At 46.7% G+C, this 21,568-nt stretch overlaps 2 protein-coding genes across 2 annotated transcripts in view; one reads left to right on the top strand and one right to left on the bottom strand.

Annotated features, from left to right (window-relative positions):
* Positions 1-322: 322 nt before the first annotated feature.
* TSEN15 (tRNA splicing endonuclease subunit 15) lies at positions 323-10,072 on the bottom strand. Its single transcript, XM_063407752.1, has 4 exons — positions 9,859-10,072; positions 9,160-9,241; positions 7,735-7,870; positions 323-761 (listed from the first exon to the last, which is right to left on the bottom strand). Exons 1-4 carry the CDS (start codon positions 10,021-10,023, stop codon positions 557-559), a joined length of 588 nt encoding a protein of 195 aa, XP_063263822.1. The 5' UTR covers positions 10,024-10,072; the 3' UTR covers positions 323-556.
* Positions 10,073-13,606: 3,534 nt separating this feature from the next.
* The window catches only part of COLGALT2 (collagen beta(1-O)galactosyltransferase 2), a 47,054-nt gene continuing 39,092 nt past the window's right edge, over positions 13,607-21,568 (top strand). Inside the window, exon 1 of the mRNA XM_063407751.1 lies at positions 13,607-13,932. Coding sequence (XP_063263821.1) covers positions 13,688-13,932 — 245 coding nt within the window. The 5' untranslated portion in view covers positions 13,607-13,687. The remainder of the gene's footprint in view (positions 13,933-21,568) is intronic.

The following is a 21,568-nucleotide window of genomic DNA, read 5'->3' as shown; positions in this document are numbered from 1 at the left end:
AGCATAGATGGTGACATACTTTGGTGTTTGAGTTGCCTCTGGTGCTGCTATAATCAGTTTTCTTTTGCAGGGAAAAAATTAAGGTATTTCTGTGAAAGAGCCTTTTCTCCAAAAGCAGAGGGAAGAAAGCAACATTCAGAAATGCAGTCTGGGGAGCAGCATGAGTGCTTCTGACAGGGCTAAGACAAAGACATCTGTAAACCACAAAACCCTTCAGTCCTGCCACGAGCCCTTCAGACTTACCTGTAACCAATATTCTCAGTATGGGTAAGGATGTGTTTATTCTGTTATGTACCTGACCAGATAGAGAGGAAACACAGGCTTTGCAAACAAGAGTATTTATTAGTCAGGACTGAGCTGTGTCAAAGCATGACTACTTCATACCCCAAATGGCATTTCATCACAGTGCAGCTGCACAAGCCTCTGCTCTCCCTGAACACAGCCTTGATAAGCCAAGGCAGACTTCAGCACACCACTTATTCACATACATCAGTTCCTGCATTTGTTTGGGTTTGAGCACAGCAGTTCAAGTAGTGTTTTGTTTTCTCTGTCCCAGTCATTTGAGAAGTTTCTTTCTTTTCTTCCTCCACTGTTTATTATCCACATCTTCGGTATCATCAGGAAGATCTGGCATTACAAAGCCATCAGTCATTTTATAGTAGACTATTGTGGAGTCTGTCTCAACTATGGCCAAGGTAACTGACAGCAGGGTGTCTGGATCCTCTGGAGGGAGAGAGGCTTTCTTCAGTATTTCCCTTAACCTAGGTGAGGAAAAAAAATCACTTAGAAAGGAGCCCACAACCACCTACAATGGCACAAAGGTACAACAGCACTATTTTTATTCAGCCTGTTTTCACTCTGCAAACTTGTCTTCACTAAAGTGAGCATAGCATCTGTTCTATAAAAATCCAAAGTCGTATAATCAAGCAACAAAAGAAAATAACAGAATCAGTTACACACATTTCTCTGGAAATGGCTCAACACATGCTTGTAAGCTTTGTTTAGGTGTACTCATGTGCACATGCCTCAGCCATCCCTCACCCACCACAGTCCTAGCATGGCAGTCTCTACTGGTCCTGTTTTCAGCAGACTTATGTAAGAAATACAATTAAATAACTCCTGGTATTCAATTGGAGAACTGAATAATTAAGACTTGTTCCATTTGCAGAGGTAAGTCTTCCAATTCTGTGTGCCACAGGTCTCTGCCAGACTGTGGAAGCCCAGGAGCCCAAGCCAGGTTTCTCTACCTCCCTGTCTAGACTAGAAGCCACAAGACTAATGCTCTTCTTCAGAACAGTCAGCCCAAATAATGTCTTCCTTAAAAGCTCAAGACGAAGTTATGCAATTTTTCCTGTTTAGCTTATTTTAAGAGTAACATGCCAGTTACTTTTCAGTTCAGAGCTCAGGACAACACTGATCCCTGGTGTCCCTGGATTCCTGGTGTGGCTGGGGAGCAGGTTCTGAAGGAGTGTGGTGATCGGAGACAGAACAGTAACACTTCCCACAGAACATTCCCACAGGGAGCTTCCTCCTTCCCCCACACATCAGGTGCAAGAGGGTTCTGAGATTGCTGGGACAGGTTACATTCCAGGGGGAGCTCAGCTGTGCACCAGGATAAACCAGTCCTGGCTTTGTGCACCCTGGAGAGCTCACCCAGCAGAGCACAGGCAGCTCTGGGCACTGCAGCTGAAAACAGGCCTCTCTCTGAAGGCAGCAGCTTTCAGACTCCAATCACCATCCTCCCTCAGAACCCCTTTGATCCTCTCCTAAAAGCCGAATGGAACGTGGCAGAGAATGAGCAGCAGCCTGGAAAGCCTCGCTGTTAAGCCCGTGACCTTCTTAAGGATCCGTCTGTGCTCTGAGCTGTGCATAATCCAGCCTGGTGAACTCAGGAGGGCCTCTCCCCCTGCCTGCACCACTGGCCCAGACACACAGCACAGTTACTTCATGGAACAGAGATACAGCGCTGGGAAAAGCCCCATCCCAGCCCTCCCACATCAGCACATTTCCTAACAACACAATAAGGTGAGAGAGACTGTGCTGACACTGGCAGAGGAGAGACACTGCAGGAGATCCCTTCAGCTAATGGGACATCACTCCTGTGCTCACTGTCACCTCAGCAGGCTCTGCCTGCAGGTTTACCTGGCAGGTAACTTACTCTGTGCTCAGCACCTCCAGCCCCTGTACAGAGACAGCCCCAGCACCACAGTGTCCTGCCAAAACCCTGGCAGGGGACAGGAGCCTGGGAAAAGATCACAGATGTCCTTCCTGACACATGCAGACAGCAAGAATCCAATTGTCACATGCAGAATTATTAAATGATTCGGGTTGGAGGGGCCCTTAAAGCTCATCCAGTACCATCCACGGGCAGGGACAGACAGCCCTACCCTTGCCACCTTCTTGGGATTTCCACAAGAAACACTCTTAAGTTTTACAGAAGCCACATAAGTAGAATAAGACTAAGTATTTTTTATAAGAATTCTTATTTGTTGGAGATCATGCAGTGCAAAGTTTCCAGTGTAATTTGGAAGCCCAGTTCTAAAACCTCATGGTGCCTGTATGTTCACTCAAATCCACATCTGCTCCCACCAGACCAAATGCAAGCAGGACAAAACCCTCATTTCCACCCAGGAAGCAAACTCACATTCAGCTCATGCTCCAGGAGGAGCAAAAGACTTCACCTCAAACACCCTGTTATCCAAAGAGCTGGCATTTAAACACTTTGCATTAGAAAAAGGGCTTAGAAAAGGCTTTCTGGTTATCTACAGACTAGAGTCAGTAGGGATTGCTTTTTTCTACCAAAGAATTAGACAGAGGAGCAGGTTTAACTCACTTAACATTGTTCAAGAAGCACTGCAGCTAAAGGAACAGCACTAGCAATGTCATCCTGCATCTGTCATTACTGCTGCATTCAAACTTAATGATGGCAGTAAACTGACTGGTCTTGTATTATTGTGGCAATTAACAGCTTTAAAATAAAACAAATCCAAAAACAAAACAAGAAAACCCATACAAATCCATCCAGAGAGCAGAAGGGAACGTGGCATCCCTCCTCCAGCTTAACTTTGCACTATGTAGGCCCTCAACACCCATCAGAAACCTGTGCTGTGTTTCCCAATACCAGCTCCTAACAAAGTAACACTGCCCTTTTCTCTGGGAGCAAAGAAAGAAAAGAACCAGGTGTACAGCTGGTGACCCGAGGTTTCAGCTGACTCTGCAAAAATCAACTAAGGGCAGAATCACAAAGAATTCAGGCAGCAAGTTCTGTGATGAACAAAAGAGCATTTCAGAGACACATCCCATGCAATGCCTCTGAGAAGCAGCGCCGCTCTGCAAGCTCAGAGCAGTTTTATGGAGGTTGCATAGAGCTTCACTGAGCTGAAATGGAACTACTGCCTTCCATCCCATAAAAGCCAAAGGCTTTCAATCTGCCCTTTATATTTGGATGAATAATTCCTTGCAGGCTTGGCCAGCCTGCCCAGCTCCCTCCCCTGCTCACCAGGCAGGGCTGCAGGGTGCACACAGGCTGGTCTCTGTGCCCCTGCAGAGATCATTACCCCGGGCACCAGAGCGTGCCATTGTCCCAGCCTGGGGCAGCACCAAGGCACAGGAACCTCCCAGAGAGCACAATCCCCTGGATTGAGCCAGCACTGCAAACTGCAGCACAGCTCCACACCCTGCTCCAGGGCAGGCAGCAGCACTGACCTGGAAATACGTGGGAAGGAGCACGTGGGGCTGGGAGAAGGTGTAAATGCATATTCCTTATTCCTTGGGATTTGTTCCCAAAACACACGAACAGGAATTGCTAGAAGAAACTCAGTTTTTGTAATAGAAAGAAAAAAATAAATGCCAATAAAACACCACGTGCCACACTGGTCAGGAGAAGGAATTGAAACCCCGAGGAATATAAAGATCTTTTTCCATGGAAGTTCAAGAAAACAAGACAAACCATGCAAAAGGAGATATCAAAGTTCAGCAAAGTTCCACAGGACACACTAGTGGATGTTCAGCCACAGTACTGCATAACCAACTCTGCTGTGGGAACTGCAATCTCATTTAAAATATTAAATTTTAAAAAATAGATAGAAAATACTAATAAAGAGCTTGCATTTAGGAGCCATTAATTACATTTTCCATGTGTGATTTACTGCATGAGTAAATTATGCTTATAGCAAGGTTTATTAACAAAACTGAAGAAGATGCAAGATGCACATCACACTTCCAGTGCTTTAAAATAACAGGATTTTTCAGTTCATAGCAAGATTTATTTCACAGTCTGCAGACTTTGAAGACAGTAAATTCCAGTCCTCAGATTTCCTTCTCAGGATGCTTATGAGCTTTAAGACAAAACATTTATGTATTGCTTTTTTCTAAAGTAAGTTAGCAGTTTAACAGAGTAAGCCTTTCCCAAACTTCACAGGTCTCCATGACCTCAGGCAACTTCATCCTTCATTTACAACACTTGTACACAAAATACAAACAGAGCAGTGACATGTCATTTAATCTGACAGTTTATCTGCAACATTTTGCTTAGACAGAGTTATTTGTCTAGGACACACAGTGCCCAATTCTATTAGATCAGGAACTTAACCCCCGGTCCTTGAAGGATCCAGGCTTTCCAGGCTATCTAAAAATCCAGCTGTCAACTCTGTGAGCTCTCCTAACTTGCTGAGCTTGGTTTATGCAAGTCATTTCTGCCAGGATGTGACTCTCCCTGCTCTCTGGGGAGCCACAGCTCTGGCATGTACCGACAAGGAGGCACTTGGTGGGCACTCAGGTGCTGCAGTGAGCAGCAAACCCACCCCAGCCTGTGCACCTACACACTGCTCCCACAAGCATGAGAGTCCCTGCTGAATTCCGGGGCTCTCCAAGCCTCAGCCAGCTCTGTGTGGGTCAGAGCAGGCCAAGAGACAGAAACTCCATCGGACTCCCCAGGGCTTCGCTCACAGAAGATTCAGCAATCTTCATCTGAGGAACACACAGAGCACAAAGCCACTCCTCAAGACTGTAAGATCATTTACTCTTTGCTCCAGAGCCCATAATTCTGTAATTTGGTGGGCTCCTGTGCAGCTCTACCCTGCCATGGCTGACTGAGCAGCTTCCACCCCGCTCTGCAGAAGTGGACAGGGAGCTTAGGAAGCAGAACAGCTTTTGCCTTCAGCAGTTACTGTCACGCTCAAACTGGACATGATGAAATTTTGTAATTTTATTTTTTGTAGGGCACTCGTATTTGTCATTTGCCTAGATGTTCTGCTGGTAATTTCCACAGCAACTTTCCTGTGGCCTTTTAAGGACACGCTTCTCAGTGGCAGCCAAGTAGGGAACTTCATGAGACACCTGGGAGCTTGGCTGATGTGGATTTGAAGTAGAGAACCACTGCTGTATTTCCCTGAAGACCAAGCCCACAAGAGTGACTGACTAACACTTGCAAAATGTGAGATTATTTTTAGCACATATGGAGTATTAATCCATATTTTCTAGTTAATCACTTTCTTCCTTCTACCAATAAGAAAAACAGAGCAGAATGAAGATGCAAGTCTGATTTCAAGGTGTCACTTCCAAACCCTACCTAGGTCTTACTGGTTAAACACAGAGGTGCTGCCCATAAAGGCTGCTGTTACTGGCTTCTTTTGCAGTTAGCACAATTCCAGGCCCAGAATAGAGACAGAACATTTTCACCATCCCAAATCCCTCCAAGGGCTTATTTTCAACACGAGGCAAGCTGCATTCACTTGTACTCATACCTCCTCCCCTGCTTTTAGCAGGTAACACAAAATGCCAAAGCGCTGCTTTGAACAAAATGCAGATGCACGTTCAACACCACAAACACAAGTGTTGCACACAAATACAACCTCCCAGCCTGCCAACATCCATGGATATTGCACACATACAGGCTTTTATGGACACACCTGGCACTGCAGCTGGGATTCAGCTCATTTTAGTGACAACACACCCTGTGTTGTTGCTCTGCAGCAAACCCTAGTCACAGACTGTACTTTTACTCAATGTGATGCATTCACTCTCTGCCTCTCCACCACACATCCTTCCAGGACTGGATTCCAGACACTCCGGTGCCAGAGGCAGAGCAAACAGCATCACCACAGAACAAACAAGGGCAGAGGCTGCCCATGAAAAGCCCCAATGACACACTAAAAGATAGGACATGCATGAAGTGGAATATCTGTCATTAAAAGTCAATCAGAACATACTCCTAGCCTTTAGCCAATGCCAGGAATCCAGGTTTTCAGCCCAGATGGAAACACACTATGTTAAGCAAGCATAACAGCTCAGCATGTAGGTGGAATTCCTCAAAGATCCCACACCCTCACTGGCTGCCTTCTATTTCCACCCAAAATCTTGTCTGAGGTGAGAGCTGCAGCGTGTCCCTTTCATTCACACACATCTCCTGCTTGCAGACAGGCTGCAAGCATTTCACCCTGCAAGGCCTCTCAGCAGCTTTCTCTGCTGTGGAGATCACATCCTATTTCTCTGCAACACCAACCCCCCAGGAGTGATTGGCCAATACTTGCAAATATAATGGTTTTTTTCAGCACAAAAATAGTACTAAACCCCAGCAATATCTATTAAATAATTTTCTTCCCCCTCACCCAACAAACAGCAAAATGATGATAAAAGTCTGTTAGCAAGACATTGATCTGTCACTTCTACAACCCAAAATAAAAAGCATAACTCCCAGAATGCAAACATACATCTAATAAGTGCAATTAATTATCTACCTACCACTGTGTCAGGCTGCTGCCCAGAGAGCAAGAGAAAGCAGCAAAAACCAGCAAGATTTGTAAAGGCAGCCCTGAGCCAGCTCCTAGCAGGACTGAGAACAGAAGAAACTGAAAAATGCACAACCATAGGATGCTGCTGAAATAGTTCAGGTCTTCAGAGTCATCATGGCAAACAGCAGTCAGGGAAGGCAGCCTTTATCAGAGAGTAAATCACACTGTGTGTCTGAGGCTGCTCTAGGGGCCAGTTAAAAGAGACTGTAAAACAACTGAAGTGGAAGTTTTCTAGGCTGTAAATATCTGTAATGTAACAAATTCACGGCTGTGCTGTCTTCTGCTTGAAGAATTGCTCTTGAATGTGTGACAAAAGTCAAAAATCACAGGCATGTGAGACTCTAGATGTAAGTAAGTGTTTCCTGTTCAAAGTAACCAAATTATAGTTTGAAAACAAAAGCAAAACAAAGCAGACAAGGCTTATCCACAATAAAAAAAGCTGATTCTTTGGCAGCTCCAAGAGCATTTCTTTCCCCTTAGGTCCTTTCAAGTCTAGCAGCTCAGGAAGCATCGTACATTTCCCAGAGTACAAAATCAGCACAAGAATGTTCAAAACATAAGCTGTGGAGGTGTTGTGTTCTAACCTTGTCTCTCAAACACATACTTTGGTGTGCACTGTTATCTCCTAGCACATATGCAACTCCAGACAACAGGAAGTGTTTATCAGTGGGCATCAGTTTCTGCTTGACCTCCAAGAACCATTTCCAGACAGGGAGAGGCAGAGACTGATGCACAGCTGAGGTTTCCTTAATGTTCCAAGCAGCTTGTGTGCCTGCAGAACCCAAAATAACTCTGCTGACAGGCTGAGAGGTTGTTTTCCTTTGATATTCCTCCATTTCCTCCTCCCTCCCCTCCTGACCAAGCCATCAGCAGGCTGTAAAATGTGTCTGTGCTCCATTTTCTGCCAGCGGTAACCCGAGACAAGCCCTGAGCACGGCCTCACCTGTCGTGGCTGATGAGGATGTGTGCAGGCACTGGCACCATCACCTGGAGCCCCTCGTGCTCCCTGGCACGGGCGTGCAAACACACCAGCTGCAGCTCTGCCACGCCCACAGCCTGCACCTCGTGCCAGTTCCTCCCTGGAAACGTTCGTTGGGGATGAGAGGGGCAGAACACAAAACACAAGCTTTAATCAGTCAGGTAACAAATGCAGTATCTCAGTTAACGTCTAAGGTTTTGTTTTCCCTCCCTCTCCATTCATCTGCCAAATTCCCCTCCTAAGGAAATTCCCCTGCTAAAGAAATCCACTGAGCAGGACCAGCCTGCTGCACTGATGGGTGGTGAACAGTGATCTGTCTGACAAAGCTGCTCTGCAAAAGGCAAAAAGAAGAAAAAACTGCACAGTTTTTTTAGAAGCACTATAACCCAAATTTGGACTTCACCAGCACCCTGAACTGTGAAGCAGCAGGTGCTAAAAGCACTGTTAATGATCATACACAGTTTTAATCTCCTGCTTGAAGGGATAAGGATGAAGCTTTTGCTGCAGAACTACAGGAATCTTCTTTTAAAGACTATAAAGGCATTTTCTTCATTGGTGTAACACCAACAGACGCAGCAGTTTCTGGACTGTAAAATCCCTCCCTTCCTTGACCTTGAGAAGCACCAGGCTCCAAGCAAAACTGAAATATTTTCCTTAGGCTGGCTGGCTGCCTACTCACGGTCCCTTTTCCATAAAGCCAACTTGGAAGCAGCCAGGCAGAAGTTTATATATCACATAACTCTGCCCCACTGAGCAGACACCAGAAGACTGCACGGGATTTCACATTTTGGCCAGAAAAGCCCTCCAAGATCATGGAGTGCCACCACTGACCCGACACTGCCAGGCCCTCCACCAAGCCATGGCCCTAAGCACAACACCTACAGTTTATTCAGAATTACTACATTGTTACATAATATTACTGCAGTGGTTATAAATTACTGCTACCACACTTGCAAATGATCTTTGCTAGAGGAATCACTGCCTTGCTGGACAACAGGCCAGCACACAGCATCCATTTGCTAAATGGTGACTTTTGTCAAACACTATGATTAACTTCACATTAATCCACAAGTGAGGACTATTCCAAGCTCAACCACTGAACCTGTCACTTCACCTTCCTACATTCCTTTGCCTTCCCTTACTCCTCCTTCACTTCTTTTTCCATGCTGACTGCCTTTGGCCTGGAACACCTGGAACTGCTGGATGAAACAGGCCCTCATCTTTGCACAGGCTCCAGGGAGGCAGAGAGCAGAAACTTCCAGCACAAAAAGTCTTAAAATGGGCACCAAGAACGTTGTAAGGAAAGGTCCTGTCCCAGTGCTAACAACTAATTCAACAGCTCCTGAGGGCAGAGACATTTGTTGGGATACCGTCACTTCCCTGATTTACCTTCCAAGAGGTCCAGGTACACCAAGAAGGCGGCGTAGACTTGAGTGCTATCAGACACATCAAGTGACATCATTTCTGTGAACTGAGACCCAAAGAGGAACGTTCATGAAGGAAAGCACAAGTTATACCAAGAATGCACACATCATCTCTACATTCAGCGAAGCCACTGGAGCTTCAAAGCAGTTTTAAGGCAATCAAAAAGCAGGGCTTGTTTTCTGACAGTATCTCAAAAGCTCCTTTTTCCACATTTCCCATATTTTAGCATGTAAAAAAAGCAAGCAAAATAAACATACACAGGCGGAATCACAACTATTTCTGGAACAGCTCTAGCTTTGTGGCATTTTACCTATTTTGGGGTAAATAATCTTACCTATTTTTGCTGCATCACATCAACATAAGACGACGGCCAAATTAAACATCTCCATGTTTTTGGTGTGGTAAAAATTAAGATGGAGTCGAAGTTTAAGGCATTTACGTTTCCCAGCAGGGATTCCATGATTTATAACCTCCGCCCCTGCTGGCAGTGGCATTCCCCAGCTACCCCACGGGCTGGAGCGCCCCTCAACACACCCAAAAGAACAGAATATATTGGCGTCTCCCCGCAGAACCCTCCCGGGGGTCCCCACGTGCACCTCTGGGGGAATCCTGAGGGATCCAGGCGGGAGAGCGGGACCCCGCGGGACCCCCGCCCCGGCCTACCGTGGGGTGAGTGGTGATCCAGTTGCCGCCAGCCGCCCCCGCCCAGCCGCCCTGTGCTCCCGGCGCTCTCCCGGCGGCGGAGGAGCCCTGGCCCGGATCGGTGCCCGCCTCTCCCCGCCTGGCCGGGCAAACGCCGCTCCAGCCCGGCCCGGCCGCCGGCTCCATGCTCCCCCGCCTGTGTGCAACGCGGCTTCACTCCGGGCGGCGCCGCGCGGCCTGGCGCTCCCGGAAACTGCGCACCGCCCCCACCGTTCCGCCTCCGCTCCGTTCCTACCCCACCGCCCTCCCGCCCGGGCCAAAGGCGCCGCCTTAAACCCTTTAAATTAAACATTATATAGATAGATATAGATAGAGACAGAGACCGAGATAGAGATTAGAGATAGAGATGATAGAGATAGATATATGTATTCCTTTCACGGTCCCTCCTTCTAAAGGCTCCAAAGCAAGGAATGCATCATCCATCTGCAGTGTCCAGAGCTTCTACAGACTGCATAATGGACATGCCTTCAAGGTATTGCCATTAAAAGGACTGCTTTACTAGAAACAGCTCTGACTTCCAATGAAAATATTCTTTGCCTAATGCCAGCTGTCCCAGGTCTGGCTTATCAGCTCCACCTGTCTCGGTAACTCTTCTGATAAATTTAAAACACTGGCTATTCTATAATAAAGCATCAATGAAAATTGGTCTGTATGTATGTAACGCATACCTTTGTATGTGGCTTATATCCACAGGAGGTCATATTTGGGCCAATCTAATTCAAGGAATTTTGTGGTGAAATGAGTAGCCATTCTGGCTGCTTAAAAAGTATTGTGTTAGCCAGCACTTCAATTCCCTGGGCACAGAATAGACAGCCAGATGGGATAAAAAAATCCAGCCTCCAAGACTTTCATGGAAGAGTTGGCAACAGTGGTTCCCTCAGCTGCTGGGAAAATAATTAGATGGATTTGAGTTCTTAGAGGTGAAGAAGCAAGTGAAAGGAGATGGATCCACATCGATCTACAGATGAGTCAAATCACATCAGCAGGATGCAGCCTCTGTTTTCTTCAATGTGGGAAACAAGTCTAACGTAGAAGAATTCTGCCTCAGAGAGAATTTGTCACCTGCCACACTGAGGGATTATGCCTCTGCCAGAGACAGTTGTCATAACTGGAATCTCCTTATTTGGTGTAGATATTTAAAGGAGGCTGAAACAAATGGCTTAAATTGATTTCTGTGGGACTTACATCTGCAAAAAGCCATTTCTTCCTCAAAGCTAAAATATTTCACCACAGAGTGGCTTATTGTCTTGTCGCAGCAGGATGGAGTCTGGGCTTAAAAAAACCCCACAGGATATAATTTTGGCCACCAACAGAGAAGTCAGAATGAGTCCAGATTTCTTTGTACGTGGACGTAAAGTCATACACGTTTATAGGTGTTGGAATGACATGAATTATCAGGTAACTGTTTACCTGAGCTCTCCAAACTTTGCCCCACGCTGTGTGTGACTGGGAGTGAGACATGAAGCTGGCCTGACTCCTTTCTTTTCTGCATGGAAGAATATCTCATGTTTCAGGCTTCTGCTGCTCTCTCTCTTTTGTGTTCCGCAGCAGCCAGACAGCACAGGGAGTTGTGTGAGTGAGGGAACATCACTCTGGAGAGCAAATTACTGGCTTTGGGATGCTGCTGGCATCTTTTCATTTGCCCCCAGCAAATTGTTATGGCTCTGATGCTGCTCACAAAATAAAAGGAAGAGAGGAAAAGAGCTGAAGGTAGTTTAGATTTCACTGAGGACATGAAGAGCTGCTCAGGGCAAAAGCACACTCAGACTTCTGGCAAAGGCAGGCAGAGGAGGGGCTTATTTCTGCTGAAATATCCTAAAATCAGGACTCTGACCCAGCTTGAGTGTCCAGTGGATGGAAAATGCCATCTTCCAGCCCTCCACATCAAGTATAATTTGGCAGCATTAGTCCTCACCCTCCAAATGTGAGCGGTCCCGTGGGCAGCAGCGGAATTCCGTGCGTGGAGATTGGCTCCTGTGAAACTCCAATCACCTCGCACAGGCTGCAAAGCTGCTCCTTCTGTTTGCTTAATGAATACAAGCTTAAAAGCAACATGTGGCAAACTAACCATGAAAGAAAAGCCTCATTAATGTGTCATTCTAGAAGGACAATTATAAAGGCATTGTGAAGGGCAAACAGAAGGAACATATTTGAGCTAATTGTTCAGGAAGATGAGTACAAATTGAGACAGTTTCTCAAATTTTAGTGCACATGATTCCTTGACCCCTGGAGAGTCTTTATTGAAGTTTCCTAGAATGATCCTTTTTGGGAAGTCATCTGATCAGGAAACTGAGACAATATAATTTGGTGTGCTTGATAAATTAGGATCTATAAACAAAGAATGGAAAGCATTAACTCTCTATATGTGTGCGTGTGTATTTATATACATATACTACCTGGATGCAAGCAATTCACTACGAGATTATGGATAATTAAACAATTGTTTGCTTGCCAAAGGTTTCCTCCTTTTTAAGTGTTGCAAGCACATAGCCAACAGTAGCACCTGCTCGAAGTGGTTCTGTCCACCTTGGAGAAACTTCCTACCCACAGTAAAACCCAAATATGGTGTGATGGGGCCCTTAGAGTTAATCAGAGATTTCATCTTGAAAAGGGTCTAGCATGCCCAAATCTTATTAACTTCTAAGAGAGCTATGATTACTATGCCTCTTTTCATGACCCAATAATCTTAATTGCTGGATTATGTTTTATGTATTTTTATGCTAAATTGCCATCAGTCTATTTATGAGAACATTTCCATGGTGGTTAAATCAATGAAGTACAGGGAAAATCTTCCTTGTATTTCCTGTCTTCAAAGAAGAGGTGCTGAGCAAGCTGGGGTTGTTCAGCCAGGAGAGGAGAAGGCTCCAAGGAGACCTTTGAGCCCCTTCCAGTACGTGAGAGGGGCTTATAAAAAAAAGAGAGAGAGTGACTTTTTAAATGGGCAGATAATGATAGGACAAGGGGAACATGCTTAAACTGACAGAGAGTACATTTAGATTAGATACTAGGAAGAATATCTTCCCTGTGAAGGTGGTGAGGCCCTGGCACAGGTTGTCCAGAGAAGCTGTGGCTGCCCCATCCCTGGAAGTGTCCCAGGCCAGCTTGGATGGGGCTTGGAGCAACCTGGGACAGTGGAAGGTGTCCCTGCTCATGGCAGGGGGTTGGAATGAGATTATCCTCAGGGTCCCTTCCAAGCCAAGCCTTTCTACGACTCTGGGACATTCATCCTTCAGCTGCATTCCAGCTGGAACAGCACATCCCTCCTGCAGCGTGGGATGGGTGCGCGCTGTGCGGCTGCTTCGTGCGAACATCCCGCGCATGTTTGCCAAAAACTTTCTCACGTAAAAGTTCAAGGTTACTTTAATTCCCCACCTGTGTGGGAAGGATGAGGCCGAGATCTTCACGTAAGCATCGAACAAAGGGACGCCTCAGCGTTAGCAGCAACACTCCGAAAGCCTCTTTAAAGCCCAAAACAAGGGTGTAGAAATGTGAGGTTAGCAGCTTTTACCGCGGGTGCTGAGCAGCTACGGTGCTCGCAACCTCACCAGGGTCGGGGGGATCGCACCCGGGGTGGCACCGGCGGCTGCAGCGCGGGGTCTGGGCGGTGCCGGGGTACGGCGGTGAGCGGGGCTCGGGGAGCGGGCGGTGAGCGGGGCTCGGAGAGCGGGCGGCGGCGCCGCTCAGCTCCTCCTTCCCCTCCTCCTCCCTCGTCTCCCTGCCCCTCCTCCTCCCGCGTTCCCCGGGCTGGAGCCCGGACTGCTGGCGGCTCCGCGGCTGCCCCTCGCCCATCATGGCTGCGGGCGCGCCGCTGCTGCTGCTGCTGCTGCCGCCGCTGCTGTGCGGCTGCGGGGCCGCCCCCGAGCCGCCAGAGCCGCCCGAGCCGCCCGAGCCCGAGGCGCCCGCGCTGCCCGAGTCGGCGCTGCTGCAGCCCACCGTGCTGCTCGCCATCCTCGCCCGCAACGCCGCTCACACGCTGCCGCACGTCCTGGGCTGCATCGAGAGGCTCAGCTACCCCAAGAGCCGCATCGCGCTCTGGTAGGGCCCGGGGGCGGGCGGGGACAGGGGGCTCCGCAGGCAGCCGGGACCGCGGCGCTGCCCCGGGGCTGCGCCCACCCGAGGAGCCGGGGCTGTGCCGTGGTGGCCGGGGAGAGCTCGGCCCCCGTTCCGGGGTCCCCCCGCGTGTCGGGAGCGTGGTGGCTCTGCCGGGAGCCGCAGGGAGATGAGTTATCCCAGCAAAGCTGGCCCGGAGCCTGGGAACATTCACTGCCGGAGCATGTGTCCAAATCCACAGGCACGGAGAACTCCGGCTGGGAGCGTGGGGCCGGCTCCCGGCTGGTAAATCCCGGGCTTTGTGGGAGCTGGTCGGGATGTTCCAGGGCCGGAGAGCAGGCGGGCTGGGTAGGTGCTGGTGGGCATTGAAAGGAGCATTGTTGCCAGGCTGGAGGCTGGAAGATGGATTAAAAGATGTATTCAGAAATCGCAGCATGGGGGCAGCTGCGGCGGTCAAACAGGGGTCGGGATGGAGGATTGAGAGCATTTGGGAACTGGTCAATCTGCCTTTGCAAGGGGACAAAGAAAAAAAAAAATCTTTCAACCTGACATAAGTGTTGGGAGGAACAGGATTGCTTGGAAGAAACAGATTTTCTTTTTTCTCAGTAGAGTGTGACCCAAAGTTCTCTGAAGTCCGCGGTGAGACTGTTAACTTTAAAAGTCAATAAAGTTTCGTTTTACTTTGAAGGGGCGTGGGGAGGGCCTTTCCCCAGTCACATCACTGAAGTGTCATTAAACAGATGTTTCTGTGTGTGCTTCGGTAACATGGCTGTAATTTGTCTCCAAGTACGGGGCTCTGCAGAACATCAGTCCATGGATTTTTTTTTCCCCTTGCTTTTGTGTTGCAGGTGTACAAAGCAAGTTGTGCTATCAGGCCAGGTTCAGGGTTGCCACACAAGTGTGTGGAATCACAACCTGGTGTGTGGCAGTGGGTAAATTCACATTCCTCTCTGTGTAGATCTGTGACTGCTCGTTCATTCGTACCAGTAGGAATTTTGCCAGTTGAGATTTCCTCATAGCACATGTGTATAAAAACAGATATTATCAGACCCCACATGGGCCTGTGATTCAGCTGAGCTCGGTGTTTATAAAAACTTGTGGGAGTTTTAAGTGCAGTCCTGATCACAGAGCGCATCCCGAAATGCCTCTCGCTGTACAAGTGCAAAGTAAGTTTTGGGGTTTTTTAAGTCCTGCAGATAATTGATTGGCTCTACAACTTTTCCAGTACATTTATTATCCTCACTAGACTGAAGGTCTCTGCAATATTGTGTGGAAGTATTTGTGGGGACTCATTTTAACATAACTTTGAATATGCTAAGGTTTTTATAAGAAATCACTATTTTTAAGAGGATTGCACACAGACACAAGGCATAACTAATGGAAAATCTGCTGATGAAAATGTCAAGATTTATAAAATGAGAATGACTAAAATTGTCACTGGAAAAGAAGTTCTGAGGATGCTCTTAGCTGCCACAGAGAGTGAGAGGTACCTGTGGGTGGAAGTGGTTCCTTGGAGAGGTTTAGTTCTGCTCCTCAGCAAGACTTGAGCTTTTCCAGAGCTGGGAATGCTCAGGACACAAAGTACCTACTCAGAGCAAGCTCACGTAGGATATCTGTAAAGTCTCTTGAGAACAAGTGAAACCATTCAGTCCGTTTCTGGAAGCATCTTGTGTTTCAGACAGAGTCCTTTGAATTCCAAGTTTACCTGTGTCCCTGTGTTACTGGGATAGCTTGGGGAGGAGCGCAGGGGAGTGGTGTGTGTCACAGACTTGCATTCCTCCATTGCCACTTATATTCTACTTCAGCATTTTCTTGAGTAAGTCAGCATTTTAAAATGCCCACTGTAGATCTTGAGAATGAAAACTATAAATATATATAATCTCTCAAGCTCCCGTATGCTCTCTCTGCATAGCTGGAGGGCTGAAATTGAGCAGTGAGTACCTCTGGCTGAATCTAGGGGGAGGCTTTATGAGTGATGGGTAAAGATGGGTTAAGAGATAACGAGTTTGAAGCAGGCACTGAATTCCGTGGTGTAGCCTGTTTCAGTCTCAAGTTTTGTTATCCTGATACTCAGCAAAAGATGTGCGGTGGGCAGCCTCGTGTTGCCTTCTTACCTTTGGTCTTAATGATGACTTAATTCTGCAAGTGGTTGTGAGCAGCTTTGGAAGGACTTGCTGGCTACTAATGAGCCGAGCAGGCCATTTGGGCTGGGGCCAGCTGGCACGGAGGAGCCGTGGCCTTGCAGTTAAACCCTTCCTTCCCCTCTGACTGCCCTCCCTGAGCTCAGGAAGTTCCATCGGAGCTGCCTCCTGGGCCGGTCCCTGTGCCAGCCCCGGCTGTCCTCGCCCGGCACGGCGGGCCGGGTCATCCCGGGACTGTGCCGATGGCTTCACGGTGGGAATTTCTGTGGGACAGCTCTGCTTTGTGTCCTGGCCCTGCTCGGCTTCCCGGGGCGGCTATCGGCGGTGTGGGAGCCTTAGGAGCCGGCCACCCCGGCGGGAATGGCAGTGTCCCCGCTTTAGGCACAGAGCCCGAGCCGGCTCTGGTGTCACCGTGGAGGTGCCATGCTGAGGGGACAGCTGTCCCTCCTGTGGGGGAGGAGGGGCCACAGCCGCCCCTCAGCGCCCGAACTCCCCGTGCTGTGGGGAACGGGCTGGGGCCGCAACAGGAGACAGTCTAGAGAATAAACCTGGCTGTTGGACCTGCTGGACCCAAGTCCAGCTTTTTTATAGCAGCAGAGGATTCTTCTGCCGTGCTGCTAGTGTGGCTGGGCTTGGTGTAGCTGAGCTTCTCCCAGGGCACCCTGTGCTCCCAGCCCGGCTGGGAAAGTGTACAGCATTGTTTGTGCTGGGCTTGGAGAACTGCAAAGGGAGGGAAAGCGATCTTTATCTTGGACAAAACTGACCCACAAGTTACTCAGTCAGCGTGCCCCAACCCCTTTGTTTTTAGTGGGCCGAGGTTGTAGGGTTTTGTTTTGAGCTCTCTCAATGCTGAGTGTTTATTTGAGATTGGTCAGTCACAGTACAGAGTGTTTCCTTGTCAGGCAGGTTCATCTTGGCTGCAGTAGACAGCCTAAAAGTGTGTGTATTCAGCAGTCTATCACATTGCCTTGCACTTTCCTTAGTCACAGATTAAGTGATGGTATAGCAAAAAAAGCTGCCTGTAATTTCACCTTTTGCTTCACCTTTTCAGCTCCCTCCTCCCATGGTAACCTGGGGATGGAACGCCTGCATAAATGGGTTGGTGCTTGGGAGCAGTAATTAGGTCTCTTGTGCTTGAAAATCTGTGCCTGTTTGGCGATCAGAGTATGCTTATATTTCAGAAATGATAGTGTGAACAATAGGGAGACAGGTGGAAAGCTGGAATAAATCCCAACTGAGAGATGAGTGGGTATACTGTAACACAGCTACGGTGAGGGAATAGTTTCAACTTAAAAGAACTGGTTGGAGCTGAAAATAGGAGCTGATGAGATCAGTATAACAGTGTTTCATAATCATATGTTATTAGACTGAAACTAGCTGATAATATCTGAACATTTTCTTATTCTTTAACAGTTTACTTTTCAAATGTGAAAAAATTCCACACAGAGGGCAAACTCCAGTGAGATGCAGGGATTATTTAAAACTTTAATGGCTGTTATTACTCACAGGGAAGTGCTGGCTTTCAAACACCCTGTGTTTTTTCTCCTTGTCTCCATTTGAGCAACGAGGTCACTTTAATCTTCATGGTCACTATTAATCATTTAGGAATGCTGACATTCCAGTCTGCTGGCTCTGCCTCTCCTGCTTCTGTCCACTGGTGTTTTGCACTTATTTCAGATGTGCTCACCTGTGCTGTGACTGCCATGTGGCAATATTAAAACACAGTGTTTACAAATTAACTGACTTTTCACTTGGCTCGTCATTTAAATTTTAGTGGGGTTTAGTTTCCCATTTGTGTTTGTAGATACTTTAAATGTATTTATTATGTAATTTTAAGAATAGTCATAGCCTAAGAGGGGTAAAGAGTGAGATGGGATTTGCACAGCTTTGGAATTGTAATTAAGTTGATGTTCCTGTTGTGCAGGGTGTTGCAGAGAGTCTCTCTGCCAGAGAACTTGCATTTAGATGACTGCATCAAAAGAAAGGAGTAAATACTTCCAATTTCTAGTTGGGGAAATTGTGGTAGAGGGGTAAAGTAACCTACATGAGATTCTTGAATTTACCAAGACTGGAGATAGAAGAATCAAGAAAAGTCAGGTACGAATACTTTCTTGATAAGGTCATTTTTACACCAAGGTGCAGTAAAATAACATAAAAATGGAAAACCATGGAAAGCTTAAAGAATTGTTCCCATCGCAATATCCATAATTAATTTTTTTCCTTTGGGTTTCTCCCTCCCTCGTCTCAGTCTTGGCAAACTGAAGCAAATGACATAATGAAATTATTCAGTAGGAACATTTGAAGGGAAGTCAAAAATTACTGCTGTGCCTTGCTGAGGTCTGTATGGCAAGACAGAAACCACTCTTCAGCTAAAAACTCTGCAATTCTGCAGAGAAGCCATAATAGAGGGGTGAGCTGTGTGATGGCAATATGCAGGAGCTTCTGTATTTTTCCTTGTTGTGGTCACAAATTGCCAGATTCTAGTGCTTGTTTGATGACAATAAGGAGCATCTTGTCCCACACTTTACATTAGGGTCTACTAGACAGCAGTGTGAATGGTGGGATAAAAGACAAAAATAATTTGGCATTGCCATAAAATGAATGTATAGCACTCCAGAAGTACAGGGATAATAGCATAAAATTGATGTATTGAAATGTGTAGGAGTTCTCTGACATTAGTGAGCATAGGAAGAATAGTGTGTGTTTGTTTAATTATTTTTATATCTGAATCCTGCATGGTCTGTATCTCTCAAAGTGCAGCAATTTATTTTGGCTGCTGTCTTTTGGCACCCACCTTTTGAGACAGGGGTCTACCCTGTTATCTTTGTATCTGTCCCTTGTGTCATAGGCTGCCTGGTGCCTTGTAGTGCAGGTTGTGGGTTTAGAGACTAGAATCCAATAAAATAATAATAATAAAAATAAATAATAATAATCTGTTGCCCAAAAGAAACAGCAGGACAGAGTTCAGTAGCAGAGGCTGTTGTTTATGATAAGCCTTTGGATATTTTGAAAGGTCAGGAAGATTTAATTTTCAAGATTTTTTTTTGTATTTTTCCTATGTACAAAGTAGGGATGAGAAGACCTCAAGGAGTCATCTGCTTCATTCCTTCCCAGGGCAGGATCCCACTTCATCCCCTACTTGTCCCACAGGGTTGGGGTTCCTCATCCAGTCCACGCTGCCCAGGTTGTGCACTGGCCTGTCTTTGAACCACCTTCAGCTGCAGGTCCAAGGACCAGCTGCAACCAATATTTGCTGTTAAGTGCTCCTGTTAATTTGCACCTAAAAAAAATTCAATTTCACTTGTACTTGGCACAGCAGCTATTTTATCTCCTTTCTGGTGAATCTGGGAGTAGGGATGAGTTAGGTCTGATCCAGGGCGAAACCTGCCCAATTCCTGCTGTCATCCTCATGTTACAGGGACAAAGCCCTCTCCCCTTCCCTAGTGCTTCTCCAGCTCGACTAATGCATGGATATCCTGGGTTGGGTAGTGCTGGAATGCACCTCCAAAGGCTGCCTGGTCCCTGCTCAAAGCCAGCTCTGGTGAAGGCTGCCTCGCACTGTTTCAGTTCAGGTTTTGATGTCTCCAGGAATGGAGACTCTGCAATCCCTGGGCAGCCTGTCACTGTCAAGGACTCTCTTGGAAATTCATGTGGGCTGAGGGTGGCAGAAAGAAAGGGAGAAAGGCTGTTGTTCCAACCACTTTTTCTCCTTTTTCTTTTCTGTTCAATGGAACACGTCATCTTTTCAGAAAGCTGCCTGGTCACTGCTTATCAGATTCCTGAGGAAGAGACCCCAGGTGCCTGAGTGCAGCTGGAGAGGGGTCAAGTCCCTGGGAGGTTTGGCAGGGCCCTTCCTGAGGAGACCAAAACAGGGATTTGTACTGAGCCAGACACTGAAGGATTTCTTTGATCTCTTACGTAAATTATTGCATTCCTGCAATTATTTATCTGAGTCCCCTGGGACTAAAAGTCTTCATGCACTGAGTCAAGATCCTCTAAAAACAGGTCTGTGATGCACATGGCGTGCAGAGCATCGCCCAGCACTTCTGCCATCTCTTGTCCCAGAAGGCTCATCTGGGCTCCAGGGTCAAGAGAGGACCGAGGTGGTGTGGGGTGCTGTCTGTCAGAACCTGGAATTTCCTTCCTGTGGGATGATGTCTCAGACTTCGTATTATTGCAGTCTATTTCTGTGCATCTCATTTCCTTTATTCTGGTCAAGCATCGTGCATGTTGATGGTGCTCATGGCCAAGGGTGGATTACAGCTAAATGGGACCCACATGCACCCAAATTTCAAGGTAAAGAAAGATAGGAATAAAAAAATTTTTGGTGTTCTCTATAAAGTGAATTTTTTGCCCTCTTCTGTAAAATGCCCAGCTCCTTCATACAGGCATGTGGTGCTGCTAATAAGCTCATCAGTTAGGAAAAATATGATTCTTTTTTCCTTTTCTTGATGTACAGTTTGCCTCATACAGTGCCTGAATCCAGTTAAGCATGAAATTATTAGTTTTGGTGCAGGCACATGCATTTGTCTGTATATCTATATCTGGTGTCCTTGGGCCAGAGCACTTTTGTTACTGTAAAATAACTCTAGTTTTCCTTCTGGAAAAGTTGTCGGGGAGCCTAATAACATGTTGATTTAAAACTTTTTCCATCTGACTATGGATCTGGTTTATACTTTCAAATGGAGTTCAGTCATTAAAGTTTTATGTGAACCACTTAGGTTGTGATAAAGTTTTGCAAAGTAACACATTGTTCCTCATCTTGGCATGATGTGGCACTGCTAAAAAAGGGCAAAATTTTGTGCTAGAGACTGAATTCACTGCAGAGAACTGAAATTATGTTAATGGCGTGTAAAGCAGAATTTCTTATATTTCTTTGGGAGAAGTGGTTGCTTATTTGAGGTAGCTGTTAGACATTTTGGGAAGTGAAATCTTACTCAAGAATGAAGGCTGCTTTCATTCTCAGCAACTATTTAAGTAGTCAGTATGTTTTTTTCCCCCTGGTGAACTAAGTGTATAATCAGGTAAAACAGCCTGAAAGCTGATAGTGTTCTTTTGAGGTGGGATTATGCCTTCACCAAAGTCTGTCCTTGCTCTTTTTCCAGGGATTTATTTAAACATAGATGTTGATGAGATCTTTGTATCTCCGTGGTGCCTGAGTGGTTGTAGTACATGGAATGAACAGATTTCCTGCTATTCACCTTTCATTCTGTCTGCATGGACTGACAGGAGTGACACATCTGTTCTAAAGATAAGCAGACCTTGACCTGGACCAGGATTTTGAGGCTGTCCCTCTGGAGCTCATGAGGATCTAAATTCATGCTGAAGCAGAAGATAGTAGGAGTCCATGTAAACTGCAGTGCCATGGTAGGGCTCATTTAAGCTTTTTCACATTAGTTTTGTAAGGTTTCAGCTCCAAAAGGGAATTGTTTGTTGGGTTGTTTTGGTATGTTTTGGGGTTTTTAAAAGATTTTTTCCTG

This window comes from Prinia subflava, chromosome 10 (assembly GCF_021018805.1).
Source record: "Prinia subflava isolate CZ2003 ecotype Zambia chromosome 10, Cam_Psub_1.2, whole genome shotgun sequence".
Lineage (NCBI taxonomy): Eukaryota > Metazoa > Chordata > Aves > Passeriformes > Cisticolidae > Prinia > Prinia subflava.
The sequence above is the reverse complement of the archived record's forward strand: the minus strand, read 5'-3'. Positions and strand labels throughout refer to the sequence as shown.

Excerpts from the sequence above, each read along its gene's own strand:
- TSEN15 (XM_063407752.1), bottom strand. The coding sequence starts at position 10,023 with ATGGAGCCGGCGGCCGGGCCGGGCTGGAGCGGCGTTTGCCCGGCCAGG. Across the intron at positions 7,871-9,159 it reads GTACCTGGACCTCTTGGAAG|GGAGGAACTGGCACGAGGTG; the intron begins GTAAATCAGGGA and ends GAACGTTTCCAG. Across the intron at positions 762-7,734 it reads ATCCTCATCAGCCACGACAG|GTTAAGGGAAATACTGAAGA; the intron begins GTGAGGCCGTGC and ends TTCCTCACCTAG.